Source organism: Gallus gallus, chromosome 1 (genome assembly GCF_016699485.2).
Source record: "Gallus gallus isolate bGalGal1 chromosome 1, bGalGal1.mat.broiler.GRCg7b, whole genome shotgun sequence".
NCBI lineage: Eukaryota > Metazoa > Chordata > Aves > Galliformes > Phasianidae > Gallus > Gallus gallus.
Genome location: NC_052532.1, coordinates 16,168,041 through 16,194,646, shown reverse-complemented (window position 1 = coordinate 16,194,646; position 26,606 = coordinate 16,168,041). Strand labels below are relative to the sequence as shown.

Below are 26,606 nucleotides of genomic sequence, written 5' to 3'. Positions count from 1 at the left end.
TAAGAATCCTTTTCTCTACTAAATCCTTGGATCCACGCCCAAGTTTTTAATGTGTTTCCATCTCCATCTTGTTTATATAAATCAACCACAACATAAAGCACATCTGCACAGTGACCAGGCAACTGAGGGCACTTTAACTCACTCATAAAGTGCACGAAGTTTTCCTGATGATACTTAAATGTTTAGTACAGTAAGGTTTAAACAGGAAAACTGAATCTGAGGGTCAGGTCCTTCCACCCCAAAACGTGCCATACAGCAGACCGTTCCTCACCCAAACATGCTGTCAAGCCATCAACTTCTATTCTCAGACTGATGCACTGCATATCAGCCCTCATGCTCTCAAAGGACACTGAGAGAACAGTCAATTGAGGTAATGAAAGAAAGGAGCAGAAAGGATGAAGCAAATCTGTCTGAAGTGTTACAGTAAAACAGTCAGATGCAGTAAAACAGGGTGAATGTTTAATTCATTAAAATTCTGAAAGAAACATGCTGAATTATGTACAAGTGAATTAGAGAAAAAAGCAAAACACTAGCAAGAGGAAGAAGAGGAAAAAAAACCACCTTTTTGCTGCCACTTGCCAGAGGAAGATGTCAAAAAGGGCATGAAGTCAAACAGATAATACAGATAGAGCCAGCTACTTACTTTTTGTGTAGATGGTGTTGATACAGCAATACCCATCCCTGATCCCGGGAGAACAGAGAGCACTTTGTACTGAAAGAGCAAGCACAGACCTAAGGTATATGTACTGAACAATTGTAAGAAGTGCTGAGGTTATGCAATTTGTCAGAGGTAGATCCTCCCAGCCATAGCTAATAGGCCCGTGTTAAAATCAGCATAGGCCAGACACTCCTTGCTGACCCTGAAGTATACCAGCACAGCACTGCTCACACAGCAAGCACCTGCCCCATGTTGTGTTGCCAGCCCACCCCAATGGCCCCCAGCCCAGCACTGCCTCCGGGAGCTGCCCCAGCTGCCCCTGCCAGGGTCCGGTCAGCAGCTCCACACTAATGGACACCAGTGGTCACTGACCAGGCATGCACCCAGCTCTTCTGCAGTACATCAGTGTGAATGGGTGTGCGTATATGTTGTTTATAGACATATACGTGCAAAATATAAGCAGGCAAGAGAGGTGTGCAAGTACATAGAGTTTAAAGGTTTCCCTAATATTCATTGATAGTTTAAAGGAGCAGGAAATAGACCAAAAAAAAACTTATTTTCAAAATTAAATAGATCAACAGAGTATGTACAGTTGGGCTTTTTACAGAAAGCCTGCAAGACTCAGCAGAAATACTGCTGGCTGAACTAGAGAATATCCTAAATATGGAAGGAGCCTGAGCCGGTCCTGTTTTCAGCCACTCACAAATAAAACAAGGCCCACTGTGCTTTTATGCCTGGCTGCACAATCTCTGTCTTACCTTCATCAAGAACCTACACAGATACAAAAGGACTTTTATGGCAGTAAAGACCAACTAAACAAGAAGCCAGTGCTGCTTCAAGTATGGTGTTTAAAATGCATCAGTATGAATTATTAATTTTAATGAGAGCGTTTGAGCTGAGCTCAAGTCATCTCCTTTATAGACGTGTGATGTAAATGGAAAGAATTCATTTGCAAATCTGGAGGTACCCAAACGATAGACACCAGACTGACTTATTTCTTTGTGGGTTATAATCTGTGGCTCTCGTGGCCACAGGATATAGTAGAAAGTAGGGGTGTCTGTATTTAAGAGTAAGACAATTTAAAAGAGGTAACAAGAAGTGATACTAAACACCATACAGCGTGATGCTAGGCATAGAATGAAACCACTGGTGACAGCAGGCTCAACCAGAAGATTACATTGTACTTGCCAGGCTTCTAACCATCCACTTTTCACTCTCTTAGTGATGGATTCCATCTAGACAAAATTCCAGTCTGATTCAGTATTGCTACTCTAATGCCTTGTCCTTCTTCACTGACAATAATCCCTCTTCCCTCCAAGGCATCTACATTTAAGATGGTGCATCTTCTGGCATCAACGCTCAAATTTAAGTAAACATTACACAACCGTCGCTAACAAAAACATCTTCTAAAAGCCTACACAGATCCAGTCAATACAGAAGTTTAGAAGCAACACAATTTTAATTCAAAAATAATTCAGGAGCGTAAGAGTTTTGTAAACATTTATGCTCCCAGTGAGTTTGCATGTGGTTGGTCTAAATGGCTGAACAAGTGTTTCTGAAAAACATCCTTGATCAAAGGACTGTCTCAGTTATATAAACGATCCATGTCATGCTTTCCCTCCTCCCCAAAAATCCCAAACCACCATAAGCAGAAAATCAAGACATAACTAACTGAACAGAAAATCAACTTTTTTCTCTATGTGCAACCCAAAAATAGACATACCTTCTGAATATCTGTTATATCCGTTAGCTTTATAACTTTATTTCTTTTAGAGGAGCCTGATTTGGAGCTTTCAAAGCACAAGTAACTGAAGACAAGAAAAGAAAATGCTCATTTTGATACAGTATTCTAAAACAAAGCCCACAGAAAATTCAATTCAATTAATTCAGTTACAACTTCCAATTTAGAACAAACGTTCATGAAATCTAGCAACTGGCTAACACGTTGGAAAGCCAGGAACATACAGCAAGTACAGACCAAAAAAATAATGTTTTTATACTACTGCACTTAATGTGTAAACCCAACATGCACTTTAAAAATACAGGAAACAAGTAAAGACTTAAACAGTTGAAATATTATATCTCAAAAAGCTTGTAAGTCTTTTACCCTCTCCTAAAACAGGACTAATGGAAAATTACTGTGTTAATTTCATGTTATTGTGACACAGACAAAAGCTCAGATTTTTAAACACTACAGATTCCAAACACTCTCCGTCACTGGGTGACACTGCATACAGATTAGCTTCACTTCCATTCATTACACTCCAAAGGAATTTCAGTGCAAGAGCCAAATGGTAGTGATACTCATTTCAGCACAGGGGAGGAAGAAAAAGAAAGTAAAGACTAAAAACAAGAACAAAAAAAACAGCAACAAAACCCATCAATTTCTAGTTCTGAAACCAAGAACTAGTTTTCTTCTTCTTCACATACAGAAAGTGTATGTTAACCTTATCACAGATTGCAGCTACAATCAGTTACAATACAACTGACTGTATTGAGCTGTTCTCCATTCCCATGCAAGCCTTCCCAAGATAAAACCACGCTTGTTAAGCTTTACTACAACCCAGATTTAGATATCACTCTCCTACCACGCTTTGAGGTTTTAAAGCACCATGAAAAGGCACTTTATATCCACTTACAAGAAGAGTGTTGTTTCAAAATATTGTCAAAGGGTCACTTTCAGATTCATTTTTTTGTGTCTGTTGCATTTCCCTCCTGAGAAATGTGTCAATTTTAATGACTCACTTTTCTGTGACGTAAAGAATTCCATTTCTGATGTAGTCTGTAGGCATCTTCCTATCTCTATTAATCAAGCAACAACGCCAGCCATTTTCACACACTAGACAAAAAATCATAGGAAGAAATCTTACTTCAGGAAAGAGAGAAACAGCAGTTACCTTATAAAAAGGGCAGAACTGAAAATTCAACTTTAGATACTGAAACAAGAAGTGCTTACATAGCAAAACCTCGAGAAGGTGTTTTTAGGCATCATACCATCTGTTTTAATACTGCTTTAAAAAAAAAAAGTTAAAAACAAAGAGCCAACCCGCAAACACAATTATTTACTTTAACATTTGCACTACAACAAAAGACATGACATGCTGTTGATTCTTGCAAACAATTGTAAAGACATGGAATGAAAGAGACCGCCACTATTCATTCTAATTTAAGCAGGCATTTTAAATCAAAAGCTTCTATTTGTACACTACGCAGAGGAAGAATTCAGCTTTAAGCTATCCTTGGCTTTTCAGAACATATTCCACTAATGCTGCAATACCTGCCAAAGGACGCTCGTTTTCTGACAGGTTAAAAACTTCATGGAAATTCCCCCTCTTGGTGGTATGGAAGCGACTCGTGTCTTCATCTTTGTTTATTCCAGTTGGGGCATTTGAGCCCACGTAACTTCTGGACGCTGCCGTTTGAAGCTGAAAAAGAAAGAAACGTATTCCAAAATTTGAACAGCAACAGTTTAGAACTGTGCTCTCAAGAGCCTGGCTAACTATTCTTCCTTAAGGAAAGGTAGGACAACTTCCATTAACTAGTTCAATGAAGTTGTTGCTGCTGCATTATACTACTTCTCTATCACAAGGCTGTGAGGTTCTACCTGAAGACAGCCTTGCAAAGTGCTACGCTTTGAAGGGCAGCCTCTACAGAGGTGAAAGTGCACGGTGCTAGATATTCCTGGCTTAAATACCATTTCTTTACAGTAGAGGGTATATCTGATTAGATACAGCTAGGCCACTGCACACAACTCCAAATTACTGTGCTACTGAGACTAATAATAAGTTAACATATTATCAGTATTTAGCTTGTCTTCAAGAGACAGGCCAAGATATTTCTGCACAAACTAAGTTTACAAAGGAAAGAAAAAGAGCAAACAAAGAAAAAGTCACACAAAGCTGCAGAAGCTCATCAGGAATACAAATGCTGAAATTGAAAGGGAGTTTTCCACGCTACGATCCGTACCTTTTCATGCCCTGACAGCTAGCAGGAAAAGAAACAAACAACACAAATGTGACAGTGACAAAAGAAAAAAGTGAAGTCTATATAACAGCATAATAGATAGAATAAAACATGAACTGAGTGAAGCTGCAAGATCTTGCTCACATACCAAAAGACTACACACGATGAATGCAATTAAAAATGAGAGTTAGCAGTGGTTAGAGCACACCAGTTCAATTTATTCAGGTTGCGTTAGTCATTGATCTTTGCTTTCCTTTGAAGTTGCACTGAATGTAGAGCGTTGACATGTGAAATAAAACTAGAATGGTAGTCAGTATCCTTGGGAGGGGGGCGGGGTGGGTGGGAAGTAGCATGGAGCTCTTAAAGTTGAATTACTTCAGTAAAATCTTCTTTTCAGCAGGGCTCCTGAACCACTGGAGCCCTAACAAAACAGCCTTGCTTCTGGAAGGACAGCAGGCAGCTACTTTCCAAAACCTCGCCTCCGTTTGCTTTGTTCGTCTTGGTAGCGTACCACACAATTCTAAAGTCTGGCTTTTGTCACAAAAGCAGTAACAGCTCCATTCTTAGTCCTACTGTACACATGCAGTTAAACAACTGGCAAAGTGACAGCGTGCAAGCCTGGGACTAAGCCCTTCTCCTGCAGCAGCCCAATGCCATGGGAAGCTGACTAGCCTCAGCTGCTTTCTGAGTTTCAGTTGGCAGCACTCAACACTTCACAGGATTTAGCTCTAACAAAAGCAAATGAAAAGTGTGCATTGCAATCACCGACTATAAAATCAGACTTGACAAAACAGTTATGCACAACAGAGGGTATTTACCATCCAGCTTTTAGGGTAACCGTAATACAACGATGCCTCAGGGGAAAAGAATAAAGAGAGTTGAGATTGAAAGCAAATGGTTGACAATAATTGTACTATTGCTTCAGTTACTGCCCTTCTGCCGTGCCCTTAGCAATGATTAAGCCCCTGCAACCATGGAAAATAATAGCTTCTCCAATTCTTTGTTTGTGAGTAAAGACCAGATGAAATTCTGGAAGGCATTCTTAGACAAGTTATTTGGCTCTATATGTGTGTAACCAGGTGAAGCTCTATGGTCTGACACATACAACAGGTCAGGAAAAGAGACCTAATGCTTTTTGCTCTGAAATAAAGATCTCCCTGCTCTGTGCTGCACAGTTTCCTACCTAACCATTGCATAGAGGAAAAAAAAGGTGGCCAAGCTTCAATGCCATATTCCACTCTGAGGGTATAGATGTGAGAAGTTCTGCCCTTTCCTTGCATCCTCCCTAAAACAGGTACATGTTTCCAGTACCCTTAAAGCAAGCAGCTCTTTTAAGTATAACTTCTCAGGGTATGAGGCAATGAGACAATGAAGGGTCCTCTACCAAAAGAAGAACATCACACCTGATTTTGATAAGCTTAAATATAACTGGAAGGTGTTAGATTTGTAATGCTGGAGGAATCCTGCCTGGCTAGAATTGTCATCAACAATCTGGAAGCAGGCAAACAGTATTCCTTGCTGGTTTCACTTGATCTGTCATCGGCTTTTGACATACAACCTGTACCCATCAGATACTGTTATCAAGATTATTCTCTGAGGACATGGGGTCAGGGTGGTACAGTTAATGAATATTGCATGGTGTCTAAGTTTACCGTGTCTTGTACACCATTTAGGGATAACAAGCCAAGGCAAATGCACATACGCTGTAATACATGCTTTTGTGCTCCATCTTTTGTATGAAAAAAAAACAAGAAAAACCACGACTATTTTTATTCCACAATTTTCCCAGAAATCTCCCAAGGGGTGCGAAAGTTTGTCTAAAAATAATGACATTACTGAGATCAAGTTAATGCTTTTAAAGACATTTTGAGGAAGATAATGCAGTCCTGCACAAACTTTCCAAGGTTAAAAACCAACTCTGTAAAGTCAGTCTCAAAACCCTGGTCAACTTGTCAAAACTTAAGCCATAAAGGAGAAGCAGAAAGGGCAGTTATACTTTGAGTTCATGGATTCAGATTCAGCAGCTTAGAGCCTTTCTATCCCTAAGGTAGATTACACGATCTTCAGAGTAAGTGACTGATAACCTGTAAGCCCTAGGGATACACGAAGTTTTAAGTCCATCTTTTGCAAGCAACAGAAATAGCAGCTATAGATGACAGAACCTACAGCTCTGTCTAACCTCTTCATTTCTCTCGTCCCACAGAAGATACAAACAGAAGTTTCAATTTCAGTCAGATTTTCTCTCTTCTACTTTCCTCTGAAAAACTCAACTTGGGGTTCACTTATCATTTTGCCACCTTCTATTCAACTTCCCCCAGGCTCCAGACTTCTTCTTCCTGACAGGTTAACCACAGCTTCAAGTTTTGCCCTTTTGCTCCCCAGTTGCATGCCCAGCCTGAGTTATTGCTAAGTGTTTCACATTTTAGCCAGGGAGTTTATGGAAACCCCATGATGCAATTTCTGTAGTAAGAGGCATTAAGTCAACACTAAAATGGGATTAGACTAGAGCCTATGAGACTTTAACAAAAGAAAAAATTACTGCTAAGAGTACCAACATGGTGAAAAATCATTTGTCATCCCTATGCTAAAAGGCTGTCTAATATAAATAGCTTTTAGACATAATATCTATATCTGTAAACTAACTCACTAATTCTATTAATATTCATCCCATTGGTAAGCTACATATATACTCTTTTCTTCCTGTTCTTCATGCAAGCAGCTGAATCTCCACTAAATAACATCTGAGAACAGAGAAAGGCAATACAAGACTGAATTTTGACTGTAAAAAAGAAATCACACAGAATGTATGTTACAGAAATTGTAACAGAAATGAATATGGATGGCATTATTTTTGTGTGTTTAGCTTCATACGATTTCCATTATTTTTGTGAGCATATACATACACACACACTTTGTACTGAATTAATTTCTCATAAGAAACAAAGTCAATATGAAAACACTATGAATCTTGAAAATAATTGTAAGAATTGAACTAATAATGTTGTTCAGGTTTAATTAATCTTCCCTTTAATTGTGCTCTAGCCACTGGGGAAAAGCGGAAGGGAGAAAGGTATCTGATTTGAAGATGTTGGGGACAGAGGAACAAAATGATTTATTATCCTTACTCGTCTCGACACCGTAGCATTAGATCTTTCTTTGAGTTGAGGATCTGTTGGGAGACTTGTCCAGATGATATAAGGAGTGTCATACTTAGCTCTTAGTCTGGGGCATCGTTTGAAGATGAAATCAATAAGGAAAAACTTGATTCCAGCATAGAGTCCTGAAAAAAATAAATCACTAAGGTATGCATTTGTAAGGGCACTAAGAATATCACAGTTTTGACCATGTTTTAACAAGTACATGAAGGAAACCAAATTATTTAAGTATCTTCATTCACAGCACTAAACCATTCCGTGGTTCTACTTGGAGTCTTCTTACAAAGGCAGGAAAACCTTTTTCCTCTTCCTCACCCACAGATCTCTCCCTTTCCCAGGTTTCTCCCTTTCATTTTCCCTCTTTCAAAAAACACAAAGTTTTTTACTATGTAGAAGAGCATTGAAATAATTCAAACATACAAAGTTTAATACCAGAAACATCTCGAAAACATAATATACTTCCAGAACAGAAAACATGCCAGAGCATAAGCCCTGCAGTTCCTTGCAAGGATTTCTACGGCAACAGAGGGCTCTCATGTACTGCATTAAACTCTATCTTCCAGTTCAGCACGCCTTATCTCACAGGAGGTACTGCCCTGCATTCTGACAGATTAAAAAGGGCTTGAAATACTCTCTTAAGACTTCAGTGAATGCAATTCAGATCTCCTAAGAGTCAGAGTAATAAAATAATACCTCACACTTACAATTCAATAGCTATATCAAGCAAATCCATATATATGTTTAGGTTAACAGGGTTTGAAGGTTTGAAGTTCAGTTCTACTGAAGTTAATACTCATTTGACCATCTCATTACCTCAAGAAAAAAACCATAAAACCAAAAATCTTGGTTCACAGGACACATCCTCATATCTTTTCATTTTCTATTCATACTTGTTCATTTTTCCCAAGCCTACCATCCTTATGCCTTCTCTGTACATGCCTCACGTACAAGGAAGTACGAGCAAAAATCCCCAAATATAGGACTTCTTGGAAGCCTTGGAGCTGACAGTCTGAAGATCTCTGCTAAAAGCTCATCATAAACTTCCCCGCTTCAAGGACTAAATGTATTCTCCAGTCTTTGTCTATTATATTATGTATTCAGACATGGCTTTCAGAAATGCATGCAACAAACGATGCCAAGCACAACGAAGGCACTTTAAAACACTGCATTATTTATTAATGTACGGTTTTCTTTCTTACACTCCAAAATTCCCCCTCTGAAGATCATGCTAAATTTTAAAGCATTAAGTCTAGACTTTAATAGGTCAATTATTTAATGTGTTTACCCATTGCAAGTCCAATAATCCTGTAGGGCAAAAAGCAGGATGCAATAAAAGCAGCCCATAGAACGATGTAGAGCTTCTGTGTTATTTCTGGTTGGACCCACATGAACAAGCTGAAAACAAACAAATAAAATCAAAATTGCATTACCAAGCTTTCCAGATGTTGTCTTTTTTTTAAGGGGAAAAAAAAAAAAAGATTAACTTATATAACTTACTTTTTAATTTTTTCCAGTATGTCTGCCATCTTCCCAAACAGATTCTGCATAAGAAGCAAGAGAATTAAATCCAATTCTTGTGTTATTTTGGTGGGTTTTTGTCCACGTATTAGAAACCAACAAAGTTATCTTACAGAATAAGTAATCCCTGAAAGTGATTTTTTTAAAAGTCATTTTTTAGCCATTTATGGACTTCACAACTGAGTAAATACAGCACTGAACAGCAACATTCGATGACTTCTAATTTAACAGCTTGTTCTGCAACTCAAGGTTAGTTATTAGAAGTGAAGGAAAGAAGTTTTTCAAACTCACTGTTATGACTGGAAAGTGCATAACTGCACTTTCCATCACTGCACAAAATTTAAATTGCCCAAATTTGAAAGATAAGAGCTTCTGTCAATTGGTAACAAAATGGAAAGTTGGTTGAATCATTTGAGCACTGAAATTTCAGGAAGTGGTTACTGAGATTGTCAAATCTTGGGCTGCTAGCTTTTTTTTATGGGATTTTTATGATATACCCTTGGAGATTCCATATAATTCTTACAGATACAAATTGACCACTTCTCTGGATTGACAGTGTTACTCAGCAACCTTCTGTAACTCATCCTTGCTGTCACAGCACCTGTAAACCTCGTTTTCTGAACAAACTTTGGGAAGTATTCGTATAAACGTAAGAGAAACACAGTTATTTGCTGCCATAAAAAAGAAAGAACCAACAAATTGATACTGCTGCTACCAACGGGACAATCAGTGAAGAAGACTGCACTGATGACTTGGCACACTCCTACCTGAGGCTAACAACGGCTCACTGCCCCAGTGAGCTCCTCCCTTGCTCTCAGTCATTTGCCTCCACTTGAAGAAGAACCGGCTTTCATTTTTTGTCAGATTCATTTACACGGACACCATGAACAACGGGTCAGGTATGAACCACAACCAGCAGAAGGGAGGATATAGGACTACCCAGTTGGCAATAGAAAGGTAAGCTACTTTGAGTGGCTGCACACCATTAGACAGGGCACAAGGCTACAGTTCAACTATATGCTTGACTCAATGAACTAACAGTGTAGCCAACCAAAATGACTTATCTGAGAGAAGGTCTTCCCTCATCTTTTGCAACACAAATAGTAGATTTCAGGCTAAGGTGGTGGTGTTTAAAAACCAGACTGTTTTGGTGACAGAGTACAAACTGTTGAACTAACACAGCTAAACAAGCAGCAACCTTCACCTTAACGCTCGAAGGAATAAAGTCTCAAACTAATTTTGTGACTAGCAGATTTGTGGTACAGACCTATCTTCCAGTACTTTTCTAAGATTCACTGCCTGGTCTACATTTTCAGAAAATTGTCTGCATACAGTAGGGAAAAAAAAAAAAACAGTCAGAAACTATTTCTCTTCCCCTCTGGACTCTGTTCTGAACCATAACTTGGAGAACGTCAACCAGTTCTCTGAAGCATTTTGCCATTTCAGAAGCTCCAGGCATCTTACCGATAACACTATTGCTTGTAAGTAAAGAATGTGAGAAAAGTATTGTTTAAGCACTTGTTTTCACACCCTCTGTAACATGCTGTGTAGGTGCTCTGACCACTTCAGAATGAACCTCCTTGTTTTAGGGAAGAAGCAAAAGAGGTGAGAGTAGCACAGTACCTGCGCCTTCTGAGCCACATCTAGAACAAGCTGAAACTTTTCAGACACAGTCAGATCCTCTTTTGGAGGTTCCTTGAGCAAGAAAGAGAGATAACCAGTTAATTTTGGGCTCAGATCAAACTGACATTTTACAAAACTCCTCACATCAATGCGACTCCTCCACATTCTTGAAAACAATAGTCTCACTTTAAACAATCTCTAAATATACCAAGTTCCTCCCTTGTTTTAGATCTACTGAATGTATTTTTCATCAATGTTTATCTTCAGTTATGAATGCTTTTCCTCCATGGTATATGCAAAAATGAGTAATACGAGACTGCAGACAAAAGACAATATGTCTTTGAAGAAATGCAGTTACAATGGCTTCCAGTCTACGCCATAGACCTAGAGAGACCTATTTCTGGTCTAGCACAGAAACATCATTTTTGTAGAAGTTTTACAACTTTTTTTTCAATAGATTATTGATCTTTTAACAGTATTGGTAAGTCTCAGTGCACATTCTGAAATTCAAAGAACTCCATCTTATATTAGTACTTCCAACAAAAAAAACCATGTAAAGTTAGACAGCAATTCAGGCTAGAAGGGACATTAAGAGGTCACCTAATCCAACTTACTGCTTAAAGTAGGTTCAAAAGTAATAATTATAATTCATTACAAACAAAACAGAACGCAAGGCTTCTTTTAAGTTCCCACAGGATCTAGCTTGGCCCAAGTTATTACATAAAAGTTTATTCCAGAAATTTCAATCAACTTCAGAATATTTATGCAGCACCCAAAGCTATTAGTTTCTAAATGGCGAGAGAAAGAAGTTGTTACATCTTTATTTACACCTTATTCCTCTTTTCTGTCTCAACTACTCACATACATAGGAAAATTGTGAAAGTGCAGCTTTTAACATAGTCACATAGACCAAACTGATCAAAGGCTTACCACAGGTTCAGAAACTTCAGGCACAATGCTCCACTGTATTCTCCAACCCCTAGAAGTTACGGAAACAGTTAAAGAGAGCAAGTATTTCTTTTCCACCTGCCAACATGGATTGGTTCTAAGAGGCTGAAAAGCAGTTTTCTGCAATAAGTAAAATGGCTTTAACAAAAAAACATTCAAAAACCAACAAGGAGCCTACAACATGACAAAAGCAGAAGTAGCCAACCACAAACAGCTTTAAGTGCATAGATATATATATATATATATTTAACATATGGGCTTGCTAAGAATATTAGCTTAGTAGATACTGCATAGAATCAGGTACAATGCTTGTGGATTTTACAATAAAAGTGAACTGCATGCACAGAACAAATAATGAGGATTTTTTTTGTGCACGAACGAATTGGATAAACGTATTCAGGAGCCTGTTTGGTCTTGTTAATTTTCAAAGAATGGAGTGTCAGACTGCAAGTAGTAAGCAAGAAATTAGAAAATGATTTTGTAATACACTCACTGAAAGGTCCTCACCTCAATTTTAAGAGGAAAAACACCATAAGCTTATAATAGTGTTTTAAAAGATCCTCTCAGCACAGAAAGAAGAAAAAAGCATTTTTTAAGAAGCCTTAATTTTTAATAGAGACCAAGATACAAATGGAAGGCTCTGGATATAAGAGCCATAGAAAAAGACTAAATTGCAATTCAGGTCTGGGTGAAAATTCTCTCTAGGAAACTGCAGGCTTCAATATGTAAGGTGATACTCTCCAACTACTCTGAATACTGCAGGGTATTTTTGTTTCAGAATTTTTAAGTATTAAGAGATTTGTCTGAGAACATGCAGTTTCATTTATGATGACCCAAGCCATGGCAAATAAAGACAATTCCTAAGTGTATTCAAAAATTATAGAATTAAGCAACGAAATCAATGATACTAGAGTTTGAATTTTAGCTTGTTAACTTAATTCACAGTGTTAGAAAAACTAACAGTTTACAACTCAATGCAAGAATAAAAAAACACCATTCAAGCAAAGTGTTACAAGAAATAATGTAGTATTTAAGTACATACCTGGCTATGAGGTAATTTAGGGACAACCTCAAAATTGCTAAAAATAAGAACATAGGAATGGCCCAGCCATGCCATACAGCATTCATGTAAATCTGCAGATTGTGAAGGAAAAGACAAAACAGACTTGGATTACAAACTCAGGTACAGTGAGGCATTCACATTTTCCCACGGTACTGTCGGGTTCAGAAGAATACATCTCAGATCATGAATATTAATGAATTTTAGCCACTCCAGGACCGACAACAGCAATGCATTAATGAATGTAAAGCTGAGACTATAAGACTGAACCAAATCTCCAGAGATAACACTTAAATAGCTCTCAGCTGCCCAAGATTGACTATTTCCAAGGTTGCAATCATGTGAAGGTGTTGGAAAAAATCATAAACCTTCAAGTCTGAATCTACTCCATAGACACAATACGGTCTAATATCATATAATCATAGAGTCCGTAGAGTTGGAAGAGACCTTTAGAAGTCATTTAGTTCAACTCCGCTGCACTGAATAGGGACACCACAGCTAGATCAGGTTGCCCAGAGCCTCGTCCAGCCTGGCCTTGAATGTCTGAAGGGATGGGCCGGTCCAGGTTAGGGCAGTGAAAGATAGACTGTAGAAGAGGAGGAGCTAGGACAGTTATACCCTCACAGGACATCAGGACAACTCACTGTTTTATTTCAGATCAATTAAATCCCAAACTTCACCATGGTGAGAAAATCTCCTCCTCAATATTCCTTCAACTGTGCAGCGCAAAGTACCATTCAGTAAGGCTCTGTAACTTGCAGAGGTGGATCATTTAATGGAAAAGTGTGTAGCATTTTCACCAAAGAGGTTCATTCTGATGAAGTCAGTTAGAACTACCATTAATAATCTCCTCTGACATTCTAAATATTGTGTCTACAGCACAACCAAAGGAATTCAGATAATTTCGTTAACACGTAGAAGAAAAAAGAACAAATCAAAACTCCACTAAATAGTTATGTCACAGCAGCATGCAAGCTTTCTTACATTGCCCCGTGGGAACGCTTAAATTTAGCTCATGGGAACACTTAAATTTAGTTCACAGATCTCATGTTGGCACATTAAATGAAACTAAAATCAAGGCGCTTTGTCTCTCATCGCTAAGTGTGACTCTAATCAATAGAAAAGAGCACTGATGGTGAAAGTTATCTTCCTACCAAGTATAGCCTCTATCAGCTCTTCAGCTCCAGAAAAAGAGATTTTGCAGAGGCTGTGGTAACCATCAATTCACAGAGCAGGGAGACAGGAAGCAAAGAACATGAGAACAATGTCCATATTGTTCCAAGTTATTTTAACAATCACAAAACAAATTTGGAATGTACAACTGAAAAGGCTCTGAAATATAATTTAAATGGCAACTGCGCCGTATGTTGTGTTACCTGTAATCCTGCTATTTGATTTGACTTCAACATAATCCCTCTGAATATATGGCAGTTTCAATGAATTTCCATAAATAATACATTTTAAAATAAGTTCTTACAACTTCTGGAGGAATAGGATAACTTACAATAAAGGCAATAGCAGAAGTGTAGATAGAATACCAGTCTGATAAGGCAGAAAGGTTCTTCACAAAATTAGTAACGGGTTTGGCACCTCTCTCTAAACAGAGCAGAGAAAGAACAGAATTATTAGAATGAGCTGACAGTGGGGTTAAATCACTTGTAAATGGCCAACAACAAAATCAGAAAGTTAATAAGAACATTCGAGACATGTAAATATAAAAAAGCCTTATCAAAATTAAGGAAAATAAAAACGTAGAGACCCGTCAACGTAACAACAATCTGTTAAGTAATACATTTCCAAAATTGAAGTGTTATTCAAGATAAAAGTTATATCTAAACTGTTAAGTACGCATCAAATAAATAAATCAAGATTTGCATTATTTTTAAAAGGGTGACTTGGATGCCTACGGCAGTCTGTTCTGAGCTCTGTTTATACAGATCCAAAGAACTCAGCATAGGTCAGCCCACTGTACTGTAAAACAAGCTAAACCAGCCCGACTGGACTCCAAGCCACCAAGGAGCAATTCACTGTTACTCCAAAAAAGCTGACCTCAAACCAGGCTACGTATCTCTTGGCTGCACTTCTGCTGCAGTCAAACTGGTAGCAGGACTTGGCTGCTTTCTCTTTCTAAGGCACAGCACAGGACCTCGCTGCCTGTCTCTCAGCTCAGCTCTGCAGACCTTTGCTCTTGCTGAGTGACACATCTATACAGGGAAGGACACTGCTCCCATCTGTAGACACTCTCAGCCAGGCAGCGGCAGCAAAAGCAGCTCTTTTTCAGCTCCCTAAAATACACTTGTCCTTTACTCTTTCTATTCCTATATGCTCTTTTACTACTTAGCTAAGCAACACAGCAAAACAGGAAGGGGCTGTTACAAGAAGACCTTTGCTTTCGCTATTGAAAAATACTGATTTTGCCTCTCCTGCTGATAAGAGTAAATATTCTTCTTGCACAGGGGAGCCCAGAGGTACCCACCCGTGTTTGCAGCACAGCTCGCAGCTTTGAAAGGCATTCCTCAAGAGAGCCTGCAAGTTGCTGTCCTAGTTTGTTTGGCTTGAAATTCAGCTAGCCTTGATGCATTCCCTATGGGAAGTGATTAAAGAGCCAGATTTCCTTGAGCATCAGTGACATAAACAAAGCAGCAGATGAAACAAGTGGAAGGACAGACTCGAGGCATCAGACAAGGCACTGACTTGAGCACTGCTTCCAGCAGTTCCTCCCATCTGCTTTGTTTCACCATCCCACACCAAACCTGCAGGGAAGGTCACCATTTGGAAAGCACTGGTGATGGAAAGGCCCTTGAGAGCTGCAGGTGGCAATCAGGCACCCCTGAACAACAGGCACCTTTAAGAACCACTCAAAGCAAAAGCTCAGTACTATTTTTTTTTAACCTACTCAAAAGGCAAAGCACATTCACTACAGAGAACAGATCACAGGTATGCTCCCAGAGTACTGGTATTGATTCTAAGGATAATAAAATTGCAATTATACCGAGATTAAAGACCCTTATGTGCCTCCCCTTGACAATACTATAAAGATTTGGGGCACAAAACAGCCCTTTTTCCAAGCTGTAGCAATTCTTGGCTGTACAGAACTTCTAGGGTTTAACTACTTAGTTTAGCCTCCCATCACCCATCCTTCACCTTCCAATATAAGTTATTACCTCACTAAGAGAAAAAAATACAAGACCCACTCATGGTTTAACCTCTCCTCCTTTGAAAGCATAAGCTAAAAGCCCAGCAAGCAAACTACAGGGAGCTCAGGAAAAAGTATGTGGGCAGCTCAGGAATAAGCATCTTGCCACTGTAGAAATAACCTGTTCTCACTTGTTACGTGTTTTCACATTTTAATTAGCACTACATTTTTACTGCTGAGATACTCTGTGCAATTCTAGATTAAAGGCAAGCACTGTTCATCTAAGTTACTTTGCACTCCAAACACTAATGCAGGATTTCAGAATCAATCCTGCTTCTGAACTGGCAGAAGTATTCCTAAACTTTGTATGCTGTATGCAGCAGTCTTCTCAATAATATTACTAAGAAGTACTTGCAGAAATTGAAATACTTTTAATACTTACTTAATCTTCTCATATTTTCAGTCAACCTGAAAAACATCAATAAAAGAAACGTGTTAAAAGACAACAAGTGAATTTCATTAAAATGCAGTCGTGCTCCCCCGGTCTCTGGAAAACTGCTCACAGTTACAAATTAAATGTTTGTGCATTCTTGCCTCTCATGAAATGTGCTTCTAGTAATGTAGGCTATCTTGCATCAAATCAAAAATTGAAATGTAAAAGCTCTGCAGCCTAATTAAGCCTTTGCCCATATTTTGAGAAGTGCATGACAGAGCCTGCTAAACAATTCTTCTACCTCAGGTTGCAGACAGAGTTTTGTGTTTCATCCAAGGTACTGACAAACCATTTGAGATAGCCTTCAGTTTAATTACTTCTGATACAAACACTTGCTCATATCATCTAAGAGGTGCTGGTTTTTTGTCTTTGAAAAGAAACAACTTGTAAAAAACCAGCACTTTCTTGCAGTCACGTTGGAGATTTACCTTCTAGCACTAAGTGGCTCCTCTGTTTCCACTGTGTTCTCCTCTGGTTGAAATCTGAAGTCCTCAACATATTCCCCAAATTTGTCACAAAACCATTTCTGGAGTCTTGAACATACTGTGTGACTTCGTTTATCTACAAAAAAAGAAGCAGTCTGTATCAGGATATTACTAGAAAACATCTTTGTATGAAACTTCAGGTATTCCCATATGCTGTTTTTGGTAGGGTAATATTCTTTGTAACAGCATTTCTGTCCTTCAGTAACATTTCTCCTGGAAATTCACTATGTGATTTTGTTTTGCCATTTCACAGAAACAGAGACTACACCATGCTTGTAAAGATGACTAAAGGTGATTCCTGCATCCAGCACAAGTTTTGCTGTAAGTACAGCACATGGGAACATCTTACTGTACAAGTACAGAAATTACTTAAACACTCTTAACAAAGGAAAATTTTTAGCAAACACTAACACATTTTTTGCTGTGTTTCTGTTAACAAAAGTCTGACCCAAATCTCAGCACTCCTATTGTGCTGATGGGTCATCTAGAGAAAAGGAAGTGTAAAGCAAAACACTCCTGAGCAGAGAACAGGACGATCACCTTACAGCTATGCTAACTTGATAGGAAAAGGAGGTGGAAACTTCAGCAAAGCAACAAAGTACTGCACGCTTTCTTTATGCTGGTTTCAGTGGAAATACATAGCAGGATAAGGCAGTGCAGATCAGAGCAGAACATACATCTTTTGTGTTGTCTCTACCTCAGAAAATCACTTTCTAGCAGCAACAGACTATTCTTTGGAAAGAAAGCTCAATAAAACAGTGTAAGAAAGAGGAGATGGGTCACAGCTCCTCTTTAGATATTGAAAGGCTGCTATCAGGTCTTCTTGGAGCCTTCTCTTCTCCAGGTTGAACAGCCACACATGCAAGAAGTCAGACAACAGATTTCAATACATTCCTGAAGGTCTTCTAATTAAAAAAAAAAAATCCTTGTTCAAGCATATAAAGTCATCTATAAAAACTAAAAGCAGAATCATATACAGATGTGAGAATCTGCCCAGATGCTCTTTCTACTTGGCTTCTTCAACAGTCTGATTCATGAGCAAGCAAGTTTTCCCATAACATCTTATTTTCTGGAAGAGCTTCAGAAGAAAGGAGTGGAACAAAACAAACTGCATCCAACTGCTAGTACAGATCTGACCAAGATTACCTGCTCCATTGGCCTGTGTCTGTGGCTTCGCAGGTTGTTGAGCTGCAGACACCTCTTCAGCTCTACAAAGGAAAACAGAAACAATATAAAATCCTGCAAGTTAATTTAAGAGAAAACCAAATGTGTGTCCTATTGCAGGATTAAAATTATCACTGTACACTGCATTCAGGATCGAGGGAAATATCACTACGTAACGGATTATTGTGGTTTAGCCATTTCCTGTCAGCAACAGCGCAATCTAGTCTCTTAACAAAATATTTTAGTATCAATTTGGTTGTATTACTTCTGTCTTTGCATTATATGCTTATTGAAATGCTGCCGGAAAACTCTTCAGAGCCCTGACTCTTCCCACAGCAATAAATGAGAAGGGATTCCATATTGCAAGCTGATAACCACAGTACTCAAACAATACCACAGTTCATTACACGACCCTTGAATCCTGCCGCTGTTAGTACAGTCAATACCACTCATCTTCACAGTGAGAAGAACAGATACCAAGAATTATTTCAAACGCTACATTGTTAGCTCTCGGTGCAGAGATGCCAAGCCAAGATGAAACTATATTAACAGAAAGAAAAAAAAAAGCAAAATTCAAGTAATAGTGTGAAAGATTATAATGTTCCCATGTTCCAAAACTACACAAGAATCAGGCATCACTTGTCTCATCTTTGAAGACAGATCAAGAATAATGCTTTCATTCATTAAAACCACATTTCACATTTCATCTGCAGTATCCATAGCCTCCAACTGCTAAAGTGTCTTGAGAACACTTCCAGCATTGGTCCATAAGTCTTTAGCCAGACATGCTACAGAAAGATTTCTCTAATGAAGAAGCAGCTTTGCAACAGAACAGCTGCAGCAAGCTTTACAAGACACAGAATCGTATAATCAAAAAGGTTATTAGTCAGAACAATAATATGCTAGCTGTGTACTTTCACTGACACTTATTTAAGGGGACAAGGTAGGTGCTTTCAAATGTTCACTTCATCTCTCACTCCTCAGGAAGGGAATCAAGTGGGTTGGATGCAGGTCAGCAAATGGAGACACTGCACTAGGCAGGTAACAGAATATAGATGGGTTTGTAGGCATCTTTCCTTTCCTCCAAGAAGTACATTAGGTAAAGATCTCACTGTATTGTCTGCACATGGCAAAGGCTTCTGTGAATTTGTGCATTCTGACTCATTAAGATGGAGAAATGACAGGACTCATTACCTCCCTTCTTCAAGCATTCCCCACACATAATGCATTTTCCACATTCCTGTTTATTTCTAAAAGGAACATTTAGAAATAGTTTATTGATTTATAAAGTAACTGGACATCTGTCAAGGTGAACTCAATGGTTTCATCCTTGAAAACCACTTGTTTTCATTCCTCTGCAGGACTTTTCCACATTGTTTCTATATTTGAAATGCTTCCAGCTCCGCATTTCCAAGTCTGTCTCTCTAAAGACAATGAGCAATTAATGTGATCAAGTTTGCACAGATCATTATATAGCAGTGTCTTTCCCCCAACACAGTTACACAGTTATGCCATACAGGTGGGACATTTTTAGTCACCATCTGTCACTGCCACCACATTTCACTGAAAACACATTTTGGTAGGAAGGCCGCAGTCATTCACAGGCAGGTTCCCATTGCTTGAACAGCATCCTGGGGGGATGTCACACCTGAACAGCTCTGGTGATAGAATGGAGATGGGATCCCACCACCAACAACCATTGGAGCCTTCAGGCTGGGTCTTCCTTTGACATGCTGGGATCTATTTTCAGAAGCAGCTCAGCGTCATTACTCTCTAAGTTACTTGGAAAAAAATCAAGAAAGATCTCATCCAGCAACAGTCTGGAATACCAGGCTTACTTGGCTTCCTCAGTAGCACACCAGAGTCTGGCTCTGGACGTTCCTGGTGGTTTTTCCATTTGTTCATTTTTTGGCACTGTCTTACTTGCCATCTGCCTCTTACTCTTTCCCCATGAAGAACATGACCTTTATGAATCACCAGGTTAATGACAACTCATTACTGCACCTGTGAATCAGGTTATAATTAGCCACCTCAGACAGATTTGGTTCAGGAAGCTCAAAATTCATTCTTTAGGCTTGTACACCCATTGGGAAGCCCAACCCACTACAGCAAGACCCCTGATGGGCAGGAATCATCCTTCCTACAGTTTCTGAACCTCTTCTCATGCCAGAGACCAATTAGAAGGCTGGAAAATATGAACCGTCCCTGAAACAACACAGAAGGTTGTGTTTTGATGCAGGCTTCCTAACTGCAGCCTGTCCTGAAGAAAACAAGCTGTGTTAATGCCTCTGTGAGCATGCTTCCCACCCAGAAAAAAAGCTGCGGTCAATAAGGCTAACGGGCCACCCTCCTGAGGGAAGGCCATGTTTATACAACTACAGACTGAACCCACTTAGAAGCAAAGGCTGATTAAAACAGGAAATAGCAAGCTACAGCTAAGAAAAGATGAGCACAAATGTGGGATTTCTTTTATATACACTTGGCAGGGAAGCATGGATGTTAGAGCTGTTCATGACTAGTACATGTGACATGTTCAAAAGTGACAAGCACTCATCAGTGAGGCTTCCACTCAATTCTGCCCCACAGATACACAGAATGGTGCCAAACTGCTATTTTTGTAGCCATATGACCCAAATGTTTAGGGAACCTTGATGCTGAACTGCTCGTCATTTATCTTATCTAAATATTTTGATTTTGTTCATCTTTAGCCTTGACTACATCTGTGAGTTCAACTGAATGTGAATCAAAAGAATCTCTCCAAAAAAATACACAAAGACCCAACCTATTGCACACAGCCTCACCACAGCTACAGGGCTGCCCTGAGCCATGTGCAAAGTACTCTTCCTACAGACTAGCCCTAACACTGAGCTCACAAACTCATCACCATTCCTCTGTCAGCTTTTTTGGAAGTCAGTCATGTCTCTGTTGGATCTCAAAGCAACACAGATACATACACACTTCCACGGAAAGCACCTTCCAATATCAGAAACATAAATATTATGCAAAAATGAGGTATTTTCACAGCTCAGTTTAAGGACAAATCAGTCAAGTATACATGGCGTCTCAACCTGAGGGGCTGTTACATACTTGAGTTAAAATACTTCAAAGTTTTCCATTTCCCTCCCATTAAAATACACCACATACTTCAGAAGGCTTTGTCCTTCCCACACAGATATTCCCACATTTTACATGGCTAATGTAGTTAGCTTCAGAATGTAGCTTCAGAAACAAAAGAAAAGCTCTCAGAAGAGCTGTCATCAACTCAAAGTTGTACAAGATCTCATCTAAATGTTTGTGGCCAGAGAAAAAAAAAAAAAGAAAGAAAGAGAAAAACCCCACCACCCCAAACTGCTCTTGGCAGGAGGTACTACAGAAGGAGATTTGGTGACAGGCGGCTGAGTTAAAAATAATGAGACGGACAGTTCAGCAAGTTGGATTTGTTAGCAATCCCAGTGCAGTACCACTGCCAAACTTTTGACCTGGGTCTCAGCTTCTTGCTACCTTTGTGGAGTCCCAGCCTGACAGGGGTCATCTTTGTAGAAGAGAAAAGGCCTCCAGCCTTCACAGCAATCTTCACTGTCATCCAAAGCATCTTCTCAAGGGACAAAGACAACTATGCCCCAAACAGTGTATGCGTGGAAGATGATCCCATTCAGCAAGGGGCCAGTTAGTCAATAAAAATGCACAGTACAGAAGAAACAGTGGTTTATGCCGAACCAATGTCTATTCTTTCTTCTTAAAAATAGCTCACAATGTTACTACTAAAAGGTTCCTATAAGACACAGCTTGTTGGTAAGCGCTGTTGCAGTACTTCTTATTTTTTATTGCGTGACAGAGCTGGAAACAAACTGTAAAACAAGGCAGCAACAGCTCACAATTTACACTAAACAAGCATTACTCACACAGACTATTCCAGATTATTTATTCATTGTTCCACTAGTAAAATGTTACTGGCTTCAGCTGTTGCACCAAATGCTGGGCTGTCTGAAAGCGTCTGTGGAAAACTTTAGCCGAGGGCTTCCTTCTGAATGCTCAGACATGCAGTGAACACTGCAACAAACAAATCCAACTAAACAGCCCCTTCTTCCACTTCTCCCTACAAACAATTCGATGAAATAAGCCCATGTTCTACGTCATTAACTCATTGTTCTCTCCTTGTTGAAGACTTTGCACGTATTTATACAGCTGCATATACTGATCTGCTTCACATATAATTCCAAATACTGGAATAGCTAAAATAATTTCTTTCTCCTTACAATACAGCTTGATTTGTTTTTCATTAGCAGTTCACTTCTGTAAGCAAAGAGGATACATGCAAACATTTTTATAAGTATATCTACTTGAAGCTGACATGAAAACTTAACTGAGACTCAGGCAAATATGGTTTTGTTGACGTAAGTACAAGTAGCAACTTTCCAAGGAAAATTCACTTAATAAAATTAAGTTGCTAGCAGATAGATATTTAGCCTATTATATGCTTGACTGTGTCAACACTTTGCCTGCAGTGATAACAGAGGTATTTTAAAACGCCTATAGTAAAGTGCAAACAGATAAAAAGCAGTGGAAAAGAATTTCACACAGTGAGCACAGTATAACAAGAAGCCTAGGTAAGCCAATTTTTCCTCTTCTGAGTGTAAACTGGAAAGCAGTTTCAATATTTTTTGTTGTTGTTGTATAAATCTGTCTGTCCCCAAAAGACTGGAATGTTAGCAACGTGAGTCAGAAAACGACTTGGATAAAATGGGTAATTGGCTGAATGTAATCCTCAAGTGCAAGTCAAGTTAAAAGGGCTAGTGTAATCCTTAAGATATCTAAATGGGAATACAGCATTGAGGTGGAGAGGTCATGCCACCTTAGTTTAATAGTGGCACACCTGCTAGAGATTTTCTCTGATTATGCTTATCCACAACCCAACCCAACAGATGTTGACCGTTGAAAACACTGAGAGAGGTGAAAGGAAGCCCAAAAGTTTGATAAACAAAAAACAAACTCTTTTCTCTGCAAAATGCACATACTTGCAAGTCACAGTCAGACCCATATCTGGCCAATATCAGACCTTGGGACACCCTCATTGCTCCCTGTAAAGAGCAACTCCACAGGCAGGATGATGGGCACCTCCTACAGAGGAAGTTCTTGTCCTTCAAAACTCTCAGTAAGAATGAGATCATTCTCCCCCTTCTGTGATGGGCATGACCTAGAACCCAGGTGTACCTGTTCTCCAGAGAAAGCCTAAGGGCCAGAGTTGATGGTACAATCAGTACTGTATTCAGCTACAAGCATGTGGAATCTACTATCTCAAACACCTTCAAGGTAGTGTCATAGTTTCAGCTGGGATGGAATTGTTTTCTTCAGACTGTCTGGTATAATGCTATGTTTTGGTTCTAGGAGAAAAACAATATTACAGTTGCCTGCTAAGCTGTGCTGTATAGGGCCAAGGCCATTCACAGCAAAGGGCCCAAGGAGCTGGGAGAGAACAGAATTAGGACAGCTGACTTAAATTGGCCAAAAGGATATTCCATACCATATGACATCAAGTGGAAGGATTTTTGAAGGTGGTGGGAGTTCATCTCTTTCTATTCTGCTGCTTGAGGGTCCAGTTGGGGACTGGGTGGGGGATGATGAGGACCTGCTTCTACACATTTATATACACAGTGATAACTATTTTCCTTTTCTCTATCTCAGTAAATAGTTTTATCTCAACCCACAAGTTCTACTTTGTTTTTTTTTTAATTTTCTCCCCCATCCCACTGGGCAGTGGGGGAGTGAGCAAATGACTGTGTGGTGCTGCCTGGTTGAACCACAACAGGTAGCACATCAGAGACAAAAAGGTGCCCTGAAGCATCAGTTTTACCTACTGATGTTCACACTTTGTAATGCTGTTATGGAGCAAACAGATATTCTCAGCGTGGGGACAGGTCCAAGTTTGTCCCTCTTCCACTGTCCACAGCAGTTCACCCAAACAATGAATCTTCAGTCTAGACAATAAATGGAAGTTACGCGTGCATGCAGCAAAGCCAACCAGCACAAGAGGTGAGAAACGGACTCCTACTTCGCAGCTCTAAGAGCAACCATAAAATCTCACAAAAAATCCCCCAAAACAGAGCCATGCAGGTCACATTCCCAGTGCATGACCACAAGAGTGGCTTGGGAACAAGGATCTTCTGCAAGGACCTCACAGAGCCCTTTCTAAGCATACAGCTTGGGTCAGGACTGCACATGGACCAATCCTGCATGGAACCAGTGATTTTGACAAAACGTCAGCCAAAGAAAAAAACTCTAGTGCTGTGCTAGGTTTTGAGAGTAAGGGGGAACGCCTAATTCATCTGCTATATAAAAGCCTTGGTGAACCTACATTTTGAATACAGTGTGAACATAGACTTTTCATCTTAAGACAGAAGAAATAAAGAATAGTAACTGAAGCAGTGAAGGGGAAAGACAGGAAAAGCTGGAACTCTACAGTCCGCAGGAAAGAAGAGTAAGCGACCAAAGGTAATACTTAAGCTGAATGCTCAACAGTTATTCACTTCTGTGAATAACTCAACTCAGTAAGTAGAGGCACTAGGAAATGTATTAAAGAAACAAACAAACCCCACAATTGCTTCTTTGTAGTTAACAGTGAACTTCTGAACTACTTCCATAGCTTCCAGTGGTAGATAGCATTGGCATTTTAAAGAGGAGAATAAATAAATTCATGGATAGCAGGCCTGTAAATAGGGTCTGGATACTACAGAGGGAGGCAGATCACTGAAAGCAACTAAGCTCATATGTTCTCCATGAACAGCTCCCATCTCCCTGCAACAGAACACCAGGTATATGGGCAGCTGGCCTAACCATAAAAGCATTTTTATGCTCAGGATAAGCACTGCAGGAAGTAGCAGGTGAAGTCTGTATAGCACTGGAAATCTCATATCCAGAGCAAAAGGTTTTGCCAGTTTGTTCTTGCTTGTAATCTCTAAATAGCTGGCAGTGTTTACCCTGCACAATTACCTACTCAGCTTGCACTATTTAGTGATGACAGTAGTTGATGTTGAACCACAGCTCCAACTACTCAGCCAAGTAACCTTAGCTATGCTGAGGAAGATAATGAAGACAAGTGGGTTAGACCAATAAGGTCACCAAGAATCTGCTATGGTTCTAAGATCTGAAGCCTCCATACAGAAAGGCAGATTAAGAAGAGACAACATGAAATGTGATGCTTAGTAGCATGAGGAAAAATGTCTTCAAAGCTGAACAAATTTAGGAGTATGAGGAGGGACATAGTCACTTGTCACTGCAGTGGCAAGGAAGGCTCAAATTTCAGCCACTCCCACACATCAAGGACTGTGGTGTGGTACTGGGATGTCCTCACACCCGCCAGAAGAGGAGTAGCACTGACTGGGCAATCAGGAGATGACAGTGTTTGAAGAGAAAACACATATCTAACAGCATGGCACAGGCTGTGGCATTCAGCAGCACACAGTGCATGCAGATAGCTCCAGGTAGGTCAGACTCCAGAGATGGTGATAGGAAGAACATTCCAACCAGACAACTGTCAGTACATCTCTGTTGCTATGACAGTACGTACGGTCAAGTAATATGGGAGTACTTCTCTGTGCAAGATGTACTTTTATAGGAAAGCACGGCTTCTCTCGCTGTGAACCACCCATTTATTTTAAGAGTCTAAGCTGGAAATGGATATTTTCACCCAAACTCCTCATTCAGTGAGTTTTAGACCTCAAGTGGCTTTCAGCTATGCAGCAAAGACATTTCTCTTACCTTTCTTTAAGTACTTCATTGACTTTATGTTCTAATTTTCACTTTCTCTGCCATTCCTCTTTAAAGCCCTTGCCTTAATGTTTCAGCCTTTGTTTCTTCTCACAGCTTCCTGATGTACTTTTACAGGAAAACACGGCTTCCCTCCCTGTGAAGTACTCATCTAAGAGTCTAGGCTGGTAATTGATGTTTTCACCAAAACTCCTCATTCGGAGAGTCCAAGACCTCAAGTGGCTTTCAGCTATACATTGAAGACATTTCTCTTACCTTGCTTTAAGTACTTCATTGACTTTTTGTTCTAGTTCTAGCCTCCTCTGTCGTTCCTTCTCTAGCTCTTGCCTTAATGTTTCAGCATTCGTTTCTTCTCTCAGCTTCCTGAGTTCCTCCTCTGTTAAGTAGGACAGAAGAAAAAGATTCAGTTATCCTGAAGAACAATAAACCCTAAACATGGCAAATAAGATGGTTTCTTTGTTGTTGTTTTCTTGTTGTTCCCGTTTGGGCTACAGCAAATATGTTCACCATAAGAAACAAATAATTGAGATCCGGAATAACTTCACAAAAAGTGCAGAGGTATACATGTACAATATGTTCAGTTTGAACTGTTAAAGCAAGTAGAAAAATGACTTCAAAGTTCTCTTTTACAGATACATC

General features: G+C 39.5%; 1 protein-coding gene across 12 annotated transcripts in view; it reads right to left on the bottom strand.

The window, feature by feature from the left end:
* GRAMD4 (GRAM domain containing 4) overlaps positions 1-26,606 on the bottom strand; it is a 76,952-nt gene that overhangs the window by 4,039 nt on the left and 46,307 nt on the right. For 6 of the 12 annotated variants that reach the window (XM_040657095.2, XM_040657079.2, XM_046943856.1 and 3 more), the window contains exons 4-20: positions 26,223-26,343; positions 18,186-18,247; positions 16,983-17,115; positions 16,504-16,529; positions 14,430-14,521; positions 12,908-12,999; positions 11,848-11,896; positions 10,918-10,989; positions 9,274-9,317; positions 9,062-9,171; positions 7,747-7,901; positions 5,440-5,475; positions 4,625-4,642; positions 3,936-4,083; positions 3,404-3,497; positions 2,382-2,466; positions 644-712 (exon numbers count right to left, since the gene is read on the bottom strand). In XM_040657095.2, coding sequence (XP_040513029.1) covers positions 644-712; positions 2,382-2,466; positions 3,404-3,497; positions 3,936-4,083; positions 4,625-4,642; positions 5,440-5,475; positions 7,747-7,901; positions 9,062-9,171; positions 9,274-9,317; positions 10,918-10,989; positions 11,848-11,896; positions 12,908-12,999; positions 14,430-14,521; positions 16,504-16,529; positions 16,983-17,115; positions 18,186-18,247; positions 26,223-26,343 — 1,406 coding nt within the window. The remainder of the gene's footprint in view (positions 1-643; positions 713-2,381; positions 2,467-3,403; positions 3,498-3,935; positions 4,084-4,624; positions 4,643-5,439; positions 5,476-7,746; positions 7,902-9,061; positions 9,172-9,273; positions 9,318-10,917; positions 10,990-11,847; positions 11,897-12,907; positions 13,000-14,429; positions 14,522-16,503; positions 16,530-16,982; positions 17,116-18,185; positions 18,248-26,222; positions 26,344-26,606) is intronic. The other 6 variants (XM_040657125.2, XM_015275805.4, XM_046943847.1 and 3 more) reach the window with 2 other exon arrangements.